The sequence below is a fragment of the Ixodes scapularis genome, unplaced genomic scaffold (genome assembly GCF_016920785.2).
Source record: "Ixodes scapularis isolate PalLabHiFi unplaced genomic scaffold, ASM1692078v2 PGA_scaffold13__105_contigs__length_92229423, whole genome shotgun sequence".
Lineage (NCBI taxonomy): Eukaryota > Metazoa > Arthropoda > Arachnida > Ixodida > Ixodidae > Ixodes > Ixodes scapularis.
The window spans coordinates 62,857,950-62,872,905 of NW_024609839.1; the positions used below are offsets into that span (position 1 = coordinate 62,857,950).

General features: G+C 43.6%; 1 protein-coding gene across 1 annotated transcript in view; it reads left to right on the forward strand.

Moving 5' to 3' along the window:
- Positions 1-14,956, forward strand: part of LOC8035609 (sushi, von Willebrand factor type A, EGF and pentraxin domain-containing protein 1) — a 60,156-nt gene that overhangs the window by 31,346 nt on the left and 13,854 nt on the right. The window contains exons 13-20 of the mRNA XM_040217691.3: positions 4,077-4,480; positions 5,587-5,782; positions 6,944-7,102; positions 7,895-8,056; positions 8,131-8,292; positions 10,136-10,387; positions 11,011-11,165; positions 13,782-14,061. Of these exons, the coding sequence (XP_040073625.1) occupies positions 4,077-4,480; positions 5,587-5,782; positions 6,944-7,102; positions 7,895-8,056; positions 8,131-8,292; positions 10,136-10,387; positions 11,011-11,165; positions 13,782-14,061 (1,770 nt within the window). The remainder of the gene's footprint in view (positions 1-4,076; positions 4,481-5,586; positions 5,783-6,943; positions 7,103-7,894; positions 8,057-8,130; positions 8,293-10,135; positions 10,388-11,010; positions 11,166-13,781; positions 14,062-14,956) is intronic.

Below are 14,956 nucleotides of genomic sequence, written 5' to 3' on the forward strand. Positions count from 1 at the left end.
AAGGGCGCTATGCCTTACGGCAGGGTTGAAAGCTGGGCTAGCTGGTCGTGAGCAGACTTGTACCGTACGCATTACAAGTAATCAAATTTCATTTCATTTCATTTATTTTTCCCTCAGGGCCCGAGGGCATTACAGAGGGGAGTGGGTTACATAATATAAAGTAAATTTAAGATATGCACATGAAACAGAACAAGAAAAATAACAATAGGTTAGTCAAATTCTGGAATATAAATATTGGCAATACAGTTTTTAAACGCCGCACCATCGGAAATCGATACCGCAGAGGCTGGAAGGTGGTTCCAGTCAAGAGTGGTGCGAGGTATGAACGAACTATAAAAAGATGTAGTTTTACACGAGGGTACGTCCATTTTATGTTGATGATCGAGACGTGATGAGATGTAAGGTGCAGGCGTTAGTAACCTTTCACGTAGTAAAGGGTTATGATGGTATAGCTTGTGATACAGGCATAAGCGAAAAATTTTTCTGCGCAAAGCAAGCGTTGGCAGTTTTAGGCCCAATTTCATTGATGTTACGCTAGCAATGCGGTGATAATTAGTGAGGATGTAGCGAGCAGAACGGTTTTGGACCGCTTCAACTGCAAGGGTTAGTACGTCAGTACCGGGGTCCCAGATGGAGGAGGCATAATCCAGTTTTGAGCGAACGAGTGTTTTGTAGAGAAGTAATTTTAGCGACACAAGAACTGTTGAAAAATTCCGTTTTAGGAATCCGAGCATGCGGTTAGCATTATTTGTTATGTATTGGCTATATTACTTGTAATCTATTACTTTTAGGAGTAATTTTGTAATCAGTTGATTACTTTTATTGGGGAGTAATCACAAGAGTAATCTGATTACTTTTTGAAGTAATAAAATCACTTGTAACCGTTACAATCTGCCCACGGGACCCCCCCCCCCCCCCCCCCCCCCCGGGCACACGCCTTTTTTTTATGCAATGACAAAAATAAAATTCGCTTTTTTTTTTTTGAACGGAAAAAAAGAAAGATTTTTGCGGAGCTGTAGGAAACGAGGTCAATCTCTTTCTATATACAGTTTCTGTGAAATGCCCGTTTTTTTTGTTTTTTTTTTCGAACTGGGATTGGCACTGGAAAGTCCCAGGGAAGCCACAGTGCGTGACAAAGGCCATTCAGGGCGAAGTTTGAGGAAGCAGAATGTAGCTTTGTGAGTCCTTCGTTCAAACTAGCCCCCTCACGCACACACACACAGAAATAAAAAAATAATAAAATCCTGCCTAGGGTACCTACTCGCAGACCGTAGGAGAACCAGAACCGAAGAATGCCTAAAGCGGATGCAAAATATAACAAAGTCAGTTGAAATATTTCCCCATTTCCCCTACGTGGTCTTTGTGACAAGCAATGCTTCGGGTTGAGAAGTGGTCGGGGCGATCACTTTCGCTAATGGATACTACACATGATCCGTTTCAAATCCTGGAGCTGCTGCTCTTTTGTATAACATGCGAGCTCATCCACATGTGAATTATAAAATGAGCGACGCAAACTTTGAGCGACAACCCTTGCTCAAGCTTAACAACATCTAGAACCCCCCCCCCCCCCCCCCCCCACACACACACACACTGGCGAACGCCCAAACCATTACACGTCTTCAAACGAATTCTATGCCTGTGTCCGCATTGTGAACGTGCAACGACCACGAAGAGGGAGCCAGTTTTTCTTGAATACTTGTGCAAATGTGAAATGTAGGTAGGAAGTAGTTCACTGTTATGAGCGCTAAAGATGTGTCTTCACACAATAAAGTAATCGGAAAAGCAACGATCACTTCCTTATGTAATGTCCAATTACTTTTGCCGTCGAGTAATCAAGTAATCTAATCGAATACTTTTTAGCCAAGAGTAATAGTAATTGTAATCGATTACTTTTTTTTAGTAACGTGTACAAGACTGGTCGTGAGTCATGATGAAATTAAACGCGCACAAAAAAAAAAAACAGGACAAAAGAGAGGACACGTACTACAGACAAGCGCTTGGCTGTCGCTCTTAGTTTGTGCTCTTTTTATTTCACTATGAACCGGTATCTATGCCTAACGTTTTCATCAGCTCAAATGCATCGCCTCAAAGCTCATTTGCTGAAAATGAGAGATTTGTATGTCCAGACGCTGATTTTCGCGGATCGTTTCATGGCAAAAGATCTGCTCGAGTCACCCAATGTTTCAATACCTAATATCTCGAACGAACGCCCACCCTTCAAAAAATCTCCCCCCATCACATTACTTCCCTTTTATTCATGCAGAATAGATGGGAATTCATTCGGGACTTTACAAGCGACAATAAGTCATTCTCATTCCCATTTGATCAATGGCGTTTCTTCAAATGCACATTTCGACTTATTTCGCGCGAAGGCCCGTTCACACGTTTGCTCTTGTGCGTGACCGAACGCGTTGCAACATGCTTGAAACTGCTCACGACGATGGAAGGGTGGATGGTTGATACGGATGAACCCTTTGAATCGGGCGGGGACTTGCGCCACCAAGCCGGTATTTTGAGATCGACAAATGTTGCCAACAACGACGAGAAAACCCACTGGCGCCATCTATCGTGGAGCCCTAAAACTCTCTTGTTTCAGCGTATCTTTTTTTTTTTTTTTTTTTTTAAGCGTCATTATTTTGCCTTGGACTGCAAATTATTCAGAAGATGTCATGAGCAAAAAGTTTTCCTCGATAGTGCCTACATTTAATCTCGTAAATACTGCAAAACGTTCGGTCTCGTTATACGCGGATTGGAACGTGTTCCAGGACTACATCATCGATGGCGCCAGTGTGGCATGTGTTCGCTCGTTAGCAGTCACAATCGGTAGCAACGCACTCGGCCACACTCAAACACGAATTTGTGAACAAACTTGAAGTGCATACACGAATGTATGTGCACAGGCAGAGTATCATGAGCGTTAGGACGCATTTAGTTTTCGTTTTTTAAACTGAGAACGTAGCGGATTCATTTTGTGGAGTGTCGTGAATATATTGCTAGGTGCCGGTGTTGAGTGCTAAGTCATGCGCGATAAACGATGAGGGCTGCAACGCTAGAACGAGCAGTAGAAAGGTTTGCTATGAACGTTCTCAGCACGACCGCCAGGTCTATCAATAATCATTATTGAAATAAGCGTTGACTTAGCAGCACTTCACAGGTCGGGCTGAAGATTGGTGACAGCGCTTCCCTTTCGCGCATGCGCGCCAGGCTTGCTATCGAAAATCACTGCATAATATTTGCAATATTATACAGTGATGCTTTTTTTTTTTTTTTTTTGCCACCACCCTGGCTTGGCCCTAATCCTACCGTCAGCGACTGTAACAATAACCCCTTAAGAACGAAGTCGTAGTGCTTAGTTTTCGGCGTCGCCCAAAGGAAGGCCAACGCGGGGCAGAGGTTGGTCCCGAGTGTGGCTCCAGCGTTCGGCTGGGACTCGGGTTCTCACCGATTAGACACTAGCCGTAGCCAAACGCTGACGCAGCATTCGGGACCAATCTCTGCCCCGCGTTGGCCTTCTTTAGGTTACGCCGATACCTCAGTACTACCACTGGGTTATGTAGAAGGTGTTGACGGCGACACCAGAGTTTTGCAAATGACAGAAACTTGGGCGATCTTAAAGAGATTAGTGACGTAAAATTGGCTGATTATTTGGAAGTTGATTCGACATTCCATAGGCTTACAAGAACGCGGGTAGCGAGCTGCCCGTCTTCTGAGCAGTTAATGGGGGTGTAATCATATAACTTTAAGGAAGAAATGCACATTGCCTCTTAAGTTGGGCTGGACATTTTTATTCGGATGCCACGAAACCGTTCGTGAAAGTACATTCTCGAACAATTGGACATTATCAAATAACCATTCGACGAGGCAGTTTTAGGTGGCCGTGTTGGGTTCGTGTTAGAAAGGGCTGATTGGAATAGGGATGAAAATGAACACTGTGTCTTTTCTTTTAAAAGACCTGCTTAGCACCGCCCGATGAACTGTCACGGCATATGAGTTTTTCATGTTGTTGGAGACTGTACCTTACGGCGGTATTTCTACAAGGAGGCATGCAACGCCTGCATTCATCGATTTCGTTTCAGTACCGAAGAAACCGAAGAAGACCGACTACACCGTCGATTTCAAATTTGCTACGAATTCCTGTCAGGTCAGCGAGGAACAAAAGCAACGGCTCAAGAAAAAGTTTTTCGATGCGTTTAAAAAGAAGGTTGGGCACGTCGTAGGGATGTGCGACCCCAATCAGGGCTGCACCGTTGACAACGTTCACATCGACTGTCAATCAAAAAACAAGACCAAAATCCAGAAACGTGACCTCTCTGTTAAGAAGCATGGTCGGCGTGGATCTAGCGCTGCGTCCAGAGCCTTGCAAAAGAGAGACGCTGTGGATGACGACAACAACGACGACTTTGAAAGTACGTTCAGGTTATCGTTTACAGTGCCCTTACCAGAAGATTTGAACGTCACAGAACTGATTGAAGCATGCGAGGTGGGTTTTCATATTTTCTCTAGTACAAAAAAAAAGTTTATTGCGTTCTTTTGTGTTACGAATACTCTCGAATCTCTTGCAACGAGTGATGATTCACATTCACCCATTCTATGTTTATTCCCAATTTTTGACATTTGTAACTTACTTTCGTTGCATTTTTTGTATGTACATACTTCTATGATATTAAGAAGAGTTCAATAGTTTTGTTTGTGCCTGCAGCTTTCAGTTGAATTTAGTTTTCCTGACACTTCTGTGAATAGTAAGCGACAGTTGTAACATCTATAAGCCTTATCACAGTTTCTGACAGCCTAAGCAACGAAGAACGTGGCCTGTCCCCTGCATCTCATTATCGCTCCTCCTCCAATGAGATTGCTGCATTAGGCAGTAAGAACGCCGAAGAGCCAATCACGAAGCAAGAACCGTGAATTAACATAATGAACCACGTCTTGGATTTCTTAAGCCTCAAGGGGCTGTAATCGATTATAAGATCTTGAACTGAGCTCGTGCTCCGCTGGAAGATACATCTGCACCCCTATTGCCTTCCGTCGTGCTTCGGCTGCGTGTGCACGCTCGAAGCTCGCGAGACGCCGTTCTTGTTCTGTTAGTTCGCGCCGGAGGCGGGACGACCGGTAGACCTTCCTTGCGGTTCTCCTCCGTTCTGCGACCATAGTAATATATTTTGGGAATCAGATTGAAATATTAAATTAGCTTCAAGTTGTTACGCTTTACAAAGTTCAGATTTACGATTGCGAGATTTATGCCTGCCAAATCTATGCTTTCTCCCCACTCTTCGTGTAGATTAGGTACCTGTACCCGTCTCGGTGCGCGCATATTTAGAAAAAGTCAGGACATACGAAATAAGATATAATTTACGCCGTAATTTTCATTATAATTGATCTTAATAATTAGAGGACAATGACCTAATTTGGGATGGGTGTCTGCTTCACAGAAAATTGCGGGTCTTATCTACCGAATCTGATAGAAACGTATTCAAACAAATTCGAACGAACAATGTCAGCGAACAGGTAATTCAAAGTTGGGGAGTGAATCTTTAAGTAAGAACCAAACAGAGAGAAGACGTTCTAATTAAATCCTATTAATTGCAGGACTGCAAAAACACGAGCCTCGTTCATCCAAGCGAAGTCGTGGCGACGGCTCTGAGGCAGGCACTAGAGTCTGCCACCAGTGAGGCTGCGAACGCCAGCGTTGTAGAAGCGCTGCCAGACGCTGTTCTAGTTGAGTCAACGCAAGTCCTCAAATCAGAGTGTAGCCACGGTCAAGTATCGAACAATCTGCTCTGTGGTGAGTATACACAAAACATCGTTAAAAGGTTTGCCACACAGGTTTTTGTATCTCTAACGCGGTTTGGTATATTCTCTATTTATAAACGAGCTGCACCGATGAAAAAAGACAGACAGGTTTTTACAAGGTCTGAGTCGAAGAATAATTTTATATTTCGTTGTGCTCAGTTTCGCACAAGGCTTGCTCTCTTGTAGCTTACTAATCCGGTTCCTCACGCCGAAAATGACTTAAGTTAATAAAGCGTGGAATAGTCTAATAGAATTAGTAAATGGGTTGGTGTAAATCTATCGTTAGCTAGTTGATTAGACTATCTGCCCACGGCTTCTATTCACAGTCGATTTCCCGTTAAAACCCAAGTCGGTCAAGGCTTCAAAGCACTGACTGGGTGACTGTTCTAGATGGTATTGTACAGGATTAACTCCTGTAGCTTCTTGTGATATTTTTCAACCTGCGAATGTCTTCGCCCATTTCATGCCATTGTCCACAATTTTAACAGTGCTTGGGGCTGGGCTAGTTGGTTGTTTGCTACTGTGGTTAAGCTGCACTGCAAAGGATTACAGGTGAATGAAGGAGTTTGTAATGCTTTAGAGCGTGGTTTAACTAAAGTAGTCGATCGCTTGTTTTTTTGGACCTTTTTCATTAATATCAGGGGAGACGCAGTCATTCATTGCCTTTCCCCGCAGAACATGTAGTTAATTATAATAAGGCCAGCTAATTATATTCACAAAAAAAAAACGCTGGACGTGGCGTATCCTGAGCATGTCTTCATCGGCAGCATCGTCAGCATACAACAAGATGGCGAAATTTGCCGATAAGAAAGCCAATGAACGAATTACGAAGTAAAGAGTGTGAATATAACAAGCCCACATCCTGCGTTTCTTAAAACTTTAATAACTATGCGAATGAATTTAGATATGTTTCATTCTTCGAAAGCAATGTCGATTAAAATGAATACACTGAACAGGATGCAGAGCCAATGGCTAGAGCCTAATCCTTCTAAGCCTTTAGTCGCTCACGCAAAAAACTTATTTCCATTCAGGATGTGCTGAAAAATCTTAAGGTGCTGACGATGAACCCTAGGTTGTTGGAACCGTCAAACCAACACCGATATCCGGATGTATGAAACTAAAAATTGGACAAATTGGACGTTTCTCGTTACAGTCAACTGTCCGGTGGGAACATACTACCACAACGGGACCACGTGTCTGCCTTGTCCGATCGGAACCTATTCAGATCTGGAAGGTGCAAGTTCCTGTCTTTCGTGCCCCGACAACAAAACAACGCTTTCGGAGAAGTCCAGCTCACCGTCAGAATGCAGAGGCAAGAATCGAACATGATCACTCTTTAGTTGATCTCCTCTCAGCAGCCATAGTAAGCTAGTCTTGTACTCTGTCATCTACTACACGTATCACTTTGGATTTAAATTATATGGAATCCTGACACAACGTTAGTTCAAAATATTATCATATAAATGATCGTGATGGTATATGGGAACCATTGTATGATTCCGTGTACATATTTCTGACCTTCTAAATAAATAAGAGGTCTCTCTCCAACCCTGCCACACATGAGCAGAAGACGTAACACTTAAAGACAAAAGCAGTTAGCAAACATTTACTAAGAGTGGGCATAATTCAAATCTCATAAGAATTATAATAACACACACCATTTTGTAGTTATACAGTATTTACGTGGATGATATACTGTATTCATGCAATACCTTAAATCGTTTGTACAACCTTCTTATGTATTTATGAAGTTAGCTATTTTTACACGGTCTCACAAGCCAGACAAAACATTCAAACAATTACTAAATAACTTACAAGTAAAGCCCGGTAAATTGTGTGGGATAGTGAGAATGATCAAAATATCCAATTTTCATACTGTCCAAAGGCAAATGATAGGAGTCACAGATTTGCATAACAAATAACTCAAAGGCAAAAATTAATGAGTAAACGTTTACAAGGAGCCGCTATAAGCTCGATCTCATAAAAGCGATCACTGGGTATATCTGCTTGATAGCGTTAGCATGGATGATAGACCTACAATACCCCCCCCCCCCCCCCCCGTAAACCTTAACTTATATTTTATCCGCTACCCTCCTACCTTCAGCACTCTGCAAGCCAGGAACCTTCTCAACCAGTGGAAAGGAGCCATGCATGTCGTGTGATACAGAGTCCTACCAGGACATTTCGGGACAGGCATCATGCAAGAAGTGTCCAGCTGGTCTCAGCACGGGATTTTGGGGAGCAAAAGAATCATCTTCCTGTCAAGGTAAGACTTCCTTGCAGGTCCACACTAAGAGCGTTCGTTTTCAAGTATAAGTGAAATGATACATGTCCCTGCAGACGCCTGCTCCCCTGGAACATACTCGATATTTGGAACCAAACCATGTGCACCTTGCCCCGTTGGATTCTACCAGCCTCTGAGGAACCAGACGTCATGTATGAAATGTGAAAACGGCCTCAGCACTCACACCGTTGGCTCAACAGCAAAATCGGACTGCGTTGGTAAGGTACTTCCTAGAAACTCGAAGTGATAACTTGTCCGTATATTTCCCGCTGTATATTTGTGAGAAAAATCGTTGGATGTTTTTTGGTGTTTATTTTTTCTCGAACAAAAGAGTATTTCGACGAGTTGTTTCATTCGAACGCTTAAAACGGTTGGATACATGGTTTTGCGCAAAAACGACGGACACAAGAGAGAGAAACAAACACCAGCGCAACTTACAACTGTATTGAGGAAACCTTTAGAAAACATACAGATATATCGTCAACTTCAATTCGTCCACGCATGCGTCGTGTCACTATCACACGCTCGTCACAGAAACTTATCAAAGAAGGGTTTCTCAGCATTATATAAACTTATCGAGGTATCGCTCACCTCGATAAGTTTGTATATTGCTGAGAAACGATTCCTTGAAAAGTTTCTGGGACGAGCGTGTGATAGTGACACTTTCAATGCGTGGACGCATTGAAGCTGACGATATATCTGTATGTTTCCTAAGGGTTTCCTCAATACAGTTGTAAGTTGCGCTCGTGTTTGTTTCTCTCTCTTGTGTCCGTCTTTTTCCCGTAAAACCATGTAACCAAACGTCCACCAACTCGCCCAACAGCAAACTATTTTACAGCTAAAAACGGTGCTGATCGGTGTCAAAGAATTGCTATGGGACAAGTTACTTTATTAACTTTGCTCTGATGATGATAGCAGGTGTAGTGATGAAACCTGCTGTCCTCCGACATGAATTGAACAATGACATTGTGACCATTCTTGGTGACCAACTGAATCATTTCTAGGGTCCCTGTCCGCCAGGGTCAGCGATCCCACCGAATGGAGACCACCAGTTTTCTTCATGCTTAGTAACGAAACACGCTGAATGAGCGCCTAGAATTGGGGTTTCCGACCAAAATAGTATTTGCTTGTATCCAAAATGTTCTCAAAATCAGTGTTTTTCTGTTTTAACCGATTTCGCATTTCCATCGCCGGTCAATACTTATCGGTGTTTTTCGGTTAAGACCGAAAAGTACGCTGCATAGCTATAACTAGGCCGAAGAAGTTTCGGTTTTAACCGGAAAACACCGACAAGAATGTGTCGTCGCCCAAAATGCAAAATTGGTAAACCGAAAAGCACCGATTCCTTGAAAATATTGCTCCAGTTGGGACAGATTTTGTCGAAGCCCTCAGCTATTAAACTATTCTTACTTTTTCATGAGTTTTTTTTGGGGGATAATTACCGTTTCTAGCGCCTTTGCGAAGCAGATTGCCAAGTACGCCGATATCTTAAAAATAGGTAAACAACCAAAAACGTCCGCCGATTTCTCTCATAAATAAACACAAGGAAATCTATGGCCAAGTTATAACCATAATTCTTAATGCTGGTTCCCATATTTGTGAACCTCGCCTATGACGAGAAAACACACTTGCGCACTGGCGATGTATGAGGTGACACTGAATCTGCGTATAACTAGACCGAAGGTTTTGTGGCGTTCGTGGTATCAAATCATCTAAGCTCTGCCTATGAGAAATGGTGACTTATAATATGGTCACCATTATTTAAATGCCACGTTAAAAGTATAATGCGCATAATATTGCACAGAAAATATATGCCTATTTAAAGTTTACAGGGCTACCAGAGAGATGGCGCCAGTGTAACAAGGGGATGCAAAGCACCAGAGCTCACTCAAACACAAGTGTGCGAACCAGCTTTTACAGCTAACACTTGCGCCAGTGATCGCCACGAGGGGGCGCCATACGAAGAGGATGGAAGTTTGTGTTTTACAGCTAACACTTGCGCCAGTGATCGCTACGAGGGGGCGCCATACGAAGAGGATGGAAGTTTGTGTTTTCTTACAGACGTTAAGACCTGCGAATTACTGAAACCATGTGCCGAGGGATCGACGTGCGTGGACCTGGGAAGCACGTACACGTGTGCATGTCCGGAAGGGCTGGTGGGACCGAACTGCGAGAACAACATCGACGACTGTGCCGAAGATTTGTGTTTGAACGGAGGTGTATGCATCGACGGGCTGAACAACTACACCTGTTCATGTCCTCCTGGCTTTACCGGATCCAACTGCGAAGTGAATATCAACGACTGCGACTCAAGTACGTGAACGCTTCATATACCGGGTGTAAGAAATCCCGACGCTTGGTTTAAAATCGACTGGATAAATAGGCGCTCTGACGTAATAATCTCACATTTTCATGAAAGGTGTATTTCAGTCGTGCATTTTATTTGATGAATTTGCAGTGCGCAGCTCTCTTTTTGCAAGAAATGAAACAAGAAAGCGTGCCAGGATCAGCGTCAACGTCAATGCAGATGACCAAGTTAGCCACGTTTGTTCGTTGTGGCGCCATCTCTCGATAAGCGCAGCAAACAGATGATAAGGTCCTCTGCTTTCTGCCGAGTGCACGTCTCTACTCGCTGCACATAGGAAGATGGCGTCACAAGTAACATACGTAGCTTACTTGGTGTTTGTGTCGACGCTCACCGCTGGCCCTGACCAAATTGTTTGGCGAATTTTTTCACAGCAAGGAAGCTATGCTTCAGAATTTTACAGCGCAAAATTCAGCATTGAAATACACCTCCGTTACAAATTGGAGATTGCCACGTAGAGGTGCCAATTTTTCCGGACAAGTTCAGAGCCAGCTAGCCACGAGATTTATGCCACCCAAGAACATCTCTGAAGCGTCGTGCGTGAGAATGGTTTGTTTTCCTTCTACTACAGATCCTTGTCAGAACGGAGCAACGTGCATTGACGGCGTCAACACTTTCGCGTGTAAATGCGCGAAAGGATTCCGTGGTAAGACCTGCCATGCCAGGTACCACGACTGTGCAACGAGACCTTGTCAGAATGGAGGCTCCTGCTTTGATTCCATTGACGTGAGTCGCTGTTATTTTTATACAATAATTTTCCAGGTAGAAGAAATATTTTGGCCAAAATGTGACTTTTGTCTAGATATTTAGGGCCCTGAAAAGCCCGAAGAATTCAATGTAGGGTCACACATGTCTTCAAGACTCTGGGTATCTTGGCCCTAATTCGCTAAACAAGTGCCAAGCTTAGGCTTCACTTTTGATTGTCCTGTTTTCATGTGGCAAATGTGTGATTAAATTGCCAAACAAGCGTCAGATTTAGGTCTCCCTTCTGGTTCTTTGGTCCCTACGTGGCATCTTTGACTCAAGTCTCGCAGTTTGGTCAATATGTGGCGAACCACAGAAAAGCAATAAAAACGCCCTCCACTTTCACGCACAAAGAAGTACTCTTGCACCAACGCCTTAGAGCAAAACCGTATTAGGCCCAAGTTGCATAGCTTGTGCCAGATTAGGCGTTTCTCTGGTGTGCTACGTGTGCAGTTGGTAGGGGTTATTGAAGTTTCCCCATAAATTCTAAGATGGCCTATTTGTTTTCTATTTTGGAGCGAATATAAAACAGTCTAAGTACATCTCTGCGTTCACGTTTCCGCAGGAAATAAGCGGGTCGGAAAGGCTTTTTCCCCCAAAAAGACATATATCTGCAATGTGACACCGGAGAAACAGCTTTTAGGTAACAAAAGAGGTAACGCGGGGGGGGGGGGGGGGGGGGGCGGGGGGTTGATTAGATTAGTGTTGTACACGTTCCTCAAAAAAAGCTCGTTCCCTGTTCCTTATGATTTTTGGAACGCATTCCCGTTACAAGTTCCGTCAGTAAGAAAGAAACTCGTTCCCGTTACAGTTAAACGAAATGGAACCTATCGTTACACAAACGTTACATTCGTATTTTGCTGATTACCCTATTTAACTAGATCAAGCAGAGATTTTTTTTATCTATCCCATCAAATGACAACATACAAATTTGAATGCAGTTATAGAAGGGAACCAAAAGAAGAAAAAAGCGGAAACAGGGTTTCATTTGTTGATATATTCACCTTTAAAAATCTTAGCCTTCAACCATATTCATGTCTTTGCTGGACGATTCAGACGAGCCAAATATACTGTTATACCACACCGCACGAGCGTTTTACAACAACCTCCCACGTTTCAATCTAACAAAGTCCCTTGTTTAAACTTAACAGTTGCTTCTCGATGTTGCTGTCCGCAAGACGAGCAAGCGAAGATGACAGAGCTTTTAGAAGGCCAGTCTTAAAGGCTACAAGTCCTTCTTCAGGAAGGTCGGATTAGTTGTGCAGTTTGAAGGTGGGAAACAAGGGGAAAAGGAATAAAGGTTAATTTTTGGTTATCGTTAAAGTGACCAATGTTCGGGATACAAGGGCGCGTTTGATGTATGGTTACCTAATCCTTTGTTGCAACTGTAGGTCTCTTTGTGCGAGTTGAGCGATGGCTGTAGTCGGACTTAGACTTCTGGGTGTGTTAGGTTTCGTGGAAGCAAAGAAAGTAGCGGAGTTTGAAGCGTCTCTCTTTTTGTCGTTTCCTTCGACTAAAAGTTTTGCTTTTCGTACCGCAGCCTAAGGCACTGAAAAAAGAATCAATGTCCACTAGCTCTCCTGCACCCGACCGTTACCAAGCGAGGACCACACAAAATAAACCCTAAGTACCCAAAAAGTGAACGAGATCATGCTCTTGATAAAGATACATCTTTTCTTTTATGCGGAAAGCAAGTCGTCTGCATTTTGCGCAAGAGTTTCGGTGACGTCAACACGACGCCGAACTCTCATTGTTCGATTGAAAAAAATAGTGGGTAGACGTCAAGGCATTTAGCATTGAGGTCTACCCACTATTCTTTCGATCAAACCCAATCAAAGCTCGGTGTCGTTCTGACGTCACCGAAACTCCCGTGAAAGAAGCAGACGACCTGCTCTCCGCATACTTTTAAAATTTCCCTCTGAGAAATAAAATAAAAATTACCCCACTGGACGAAAAAAAGGAACGCCGTTTCTTTTTTTTTTCGTTCCAGTAAAAATGTAACGAGTTCCCGTTCCAGTTCCAGTGATGCAAAATGGAACCGCGGCGTTCTTTCGTTCCTCCTAACAGGAACGCGTTTCAGGAACGCCGTTCCTTGGAACGCCGTTCCGTACAACACTGGATTAGACACGTGCGCCGCGCCCCCGTTCGGCTGTAGCCGGAGAAAGCTGTCCCGTCTCCATTTTTCGGAGCTCTCTTGGCCTGTCTTAGTGAGTTCCGCTGGTTGGCCGTACGGGAGCTGAGTAGGAACGTAGACACCGGGGCGTTTTTCAAGCATTTTTATTTACCAGCTTTCTTAAGCCGCGTGAACTGTGGAAATGTCATTACCAAGTTATCACAACAGCCCTCCTCCCGGTTAGGTCCAGATATTTTATAAGCAACCTTAAACCTCTAGAGAATACGTTCACCGCGTATTATCTAAACTGCATCCACTCTCACGAAGGCTGACGCTCGGCAAGATGCAGCAGTGACGATGCCTCTTTGCATTAATAAATATTTTTGTCAACTTAAATGTTAGAGGGTAATTTTTTCGTATGGTTACTTTTCGACTGCCCTTGAGGTTCCCAGTGATTACTAAAAGAAATTGATGAACTCTTTCAGGGATACAGATGCTGCTGTCGCAGAGGATTCACGGGAAAATCTTGCGAACTGATTGAAACACCGTGCTCCCCAAATCCTTGCGAACACCAAGGAACGTGTGTAGCTAAGGGGGATGAGTACGAGTGTACATGTCAGGAGGGATTCACGGGTCCGCGATGCGAGGAGAATGTGGACGACTGTCAATCCAGCCCCTGTCTGAACGGGGGGACGTGCGTCGACGGGCTGGCGTCGTTCTCGTGCAACTGCTCCGGACTTTACACGGGAGAACTTTGCGAAACAGGTGAGAGTAGCCGCTTCGGTCCCTGTAAATCGAGTGAACGCGCTCTGTGGAAACACGTGGCATTGGAAATGGCAACTTGACAAATATCATTTAGCGGTTGAAGTAACTATTCCTCGTGTGTCTACTTGGTTCATTTACTTTAAAGAAAATGGTACAATGTTTAATATAAAGAATCAGCAAACAAAAGGATATTATATTTGCTCAAAGCCGTAACCTGCGCCGTGCCTCAGGGTAGCATACTGGGCCCTCTGCCCTTTAACATTTTTATAAACGACGTGGTAAAGGTTGGTACTCTTGCGCAGTTTGTAATACATGCCGATGACACCAGTCTTTTTGTGTCGGTCGTAGATGCAGAAAGCTTAATTATTAAGGGGAACGATATTCTCACGCAATTCGGCAGATGGTTTAAGGTAAATCGCCCTAAAATTAATGTAAACAAAACCAAGGCAGTTATATTTCGGTCATTGAATAACCGCTTCTCCTTCACTAAATCCCTTACTCTAGGTGGTACAGTAATCGATATAGTTAAGCACCATAAAACGCTGGGCGTAATCTTCTCTGGGCATCTGTCGTGGGATCGCCATCTTGATGCTTTGGTCAGCAGGTTGTGCAGAGTCATTGGCGTAATTAGAAGATACCGCTCAATATTGCCTGTTAACATTGAACTCATGATTTCTCATGCCCTTTTCCGGTATCGTCAAAATTATTGTCACTTCGGGGGGGGGGGGGGGGGGTACAACAACAAGTTCGAATTTAAACAAAATACGGTTACTGCAAAAAAAGATACTACGTATCATCGCTGATGTTCATTACCTATATGACACTAAACCGCGGTTCGAAAAATTCAGGATTATTGCCATTACAAGTATGCGTGTGTATCGTCTTTGGTATGCTT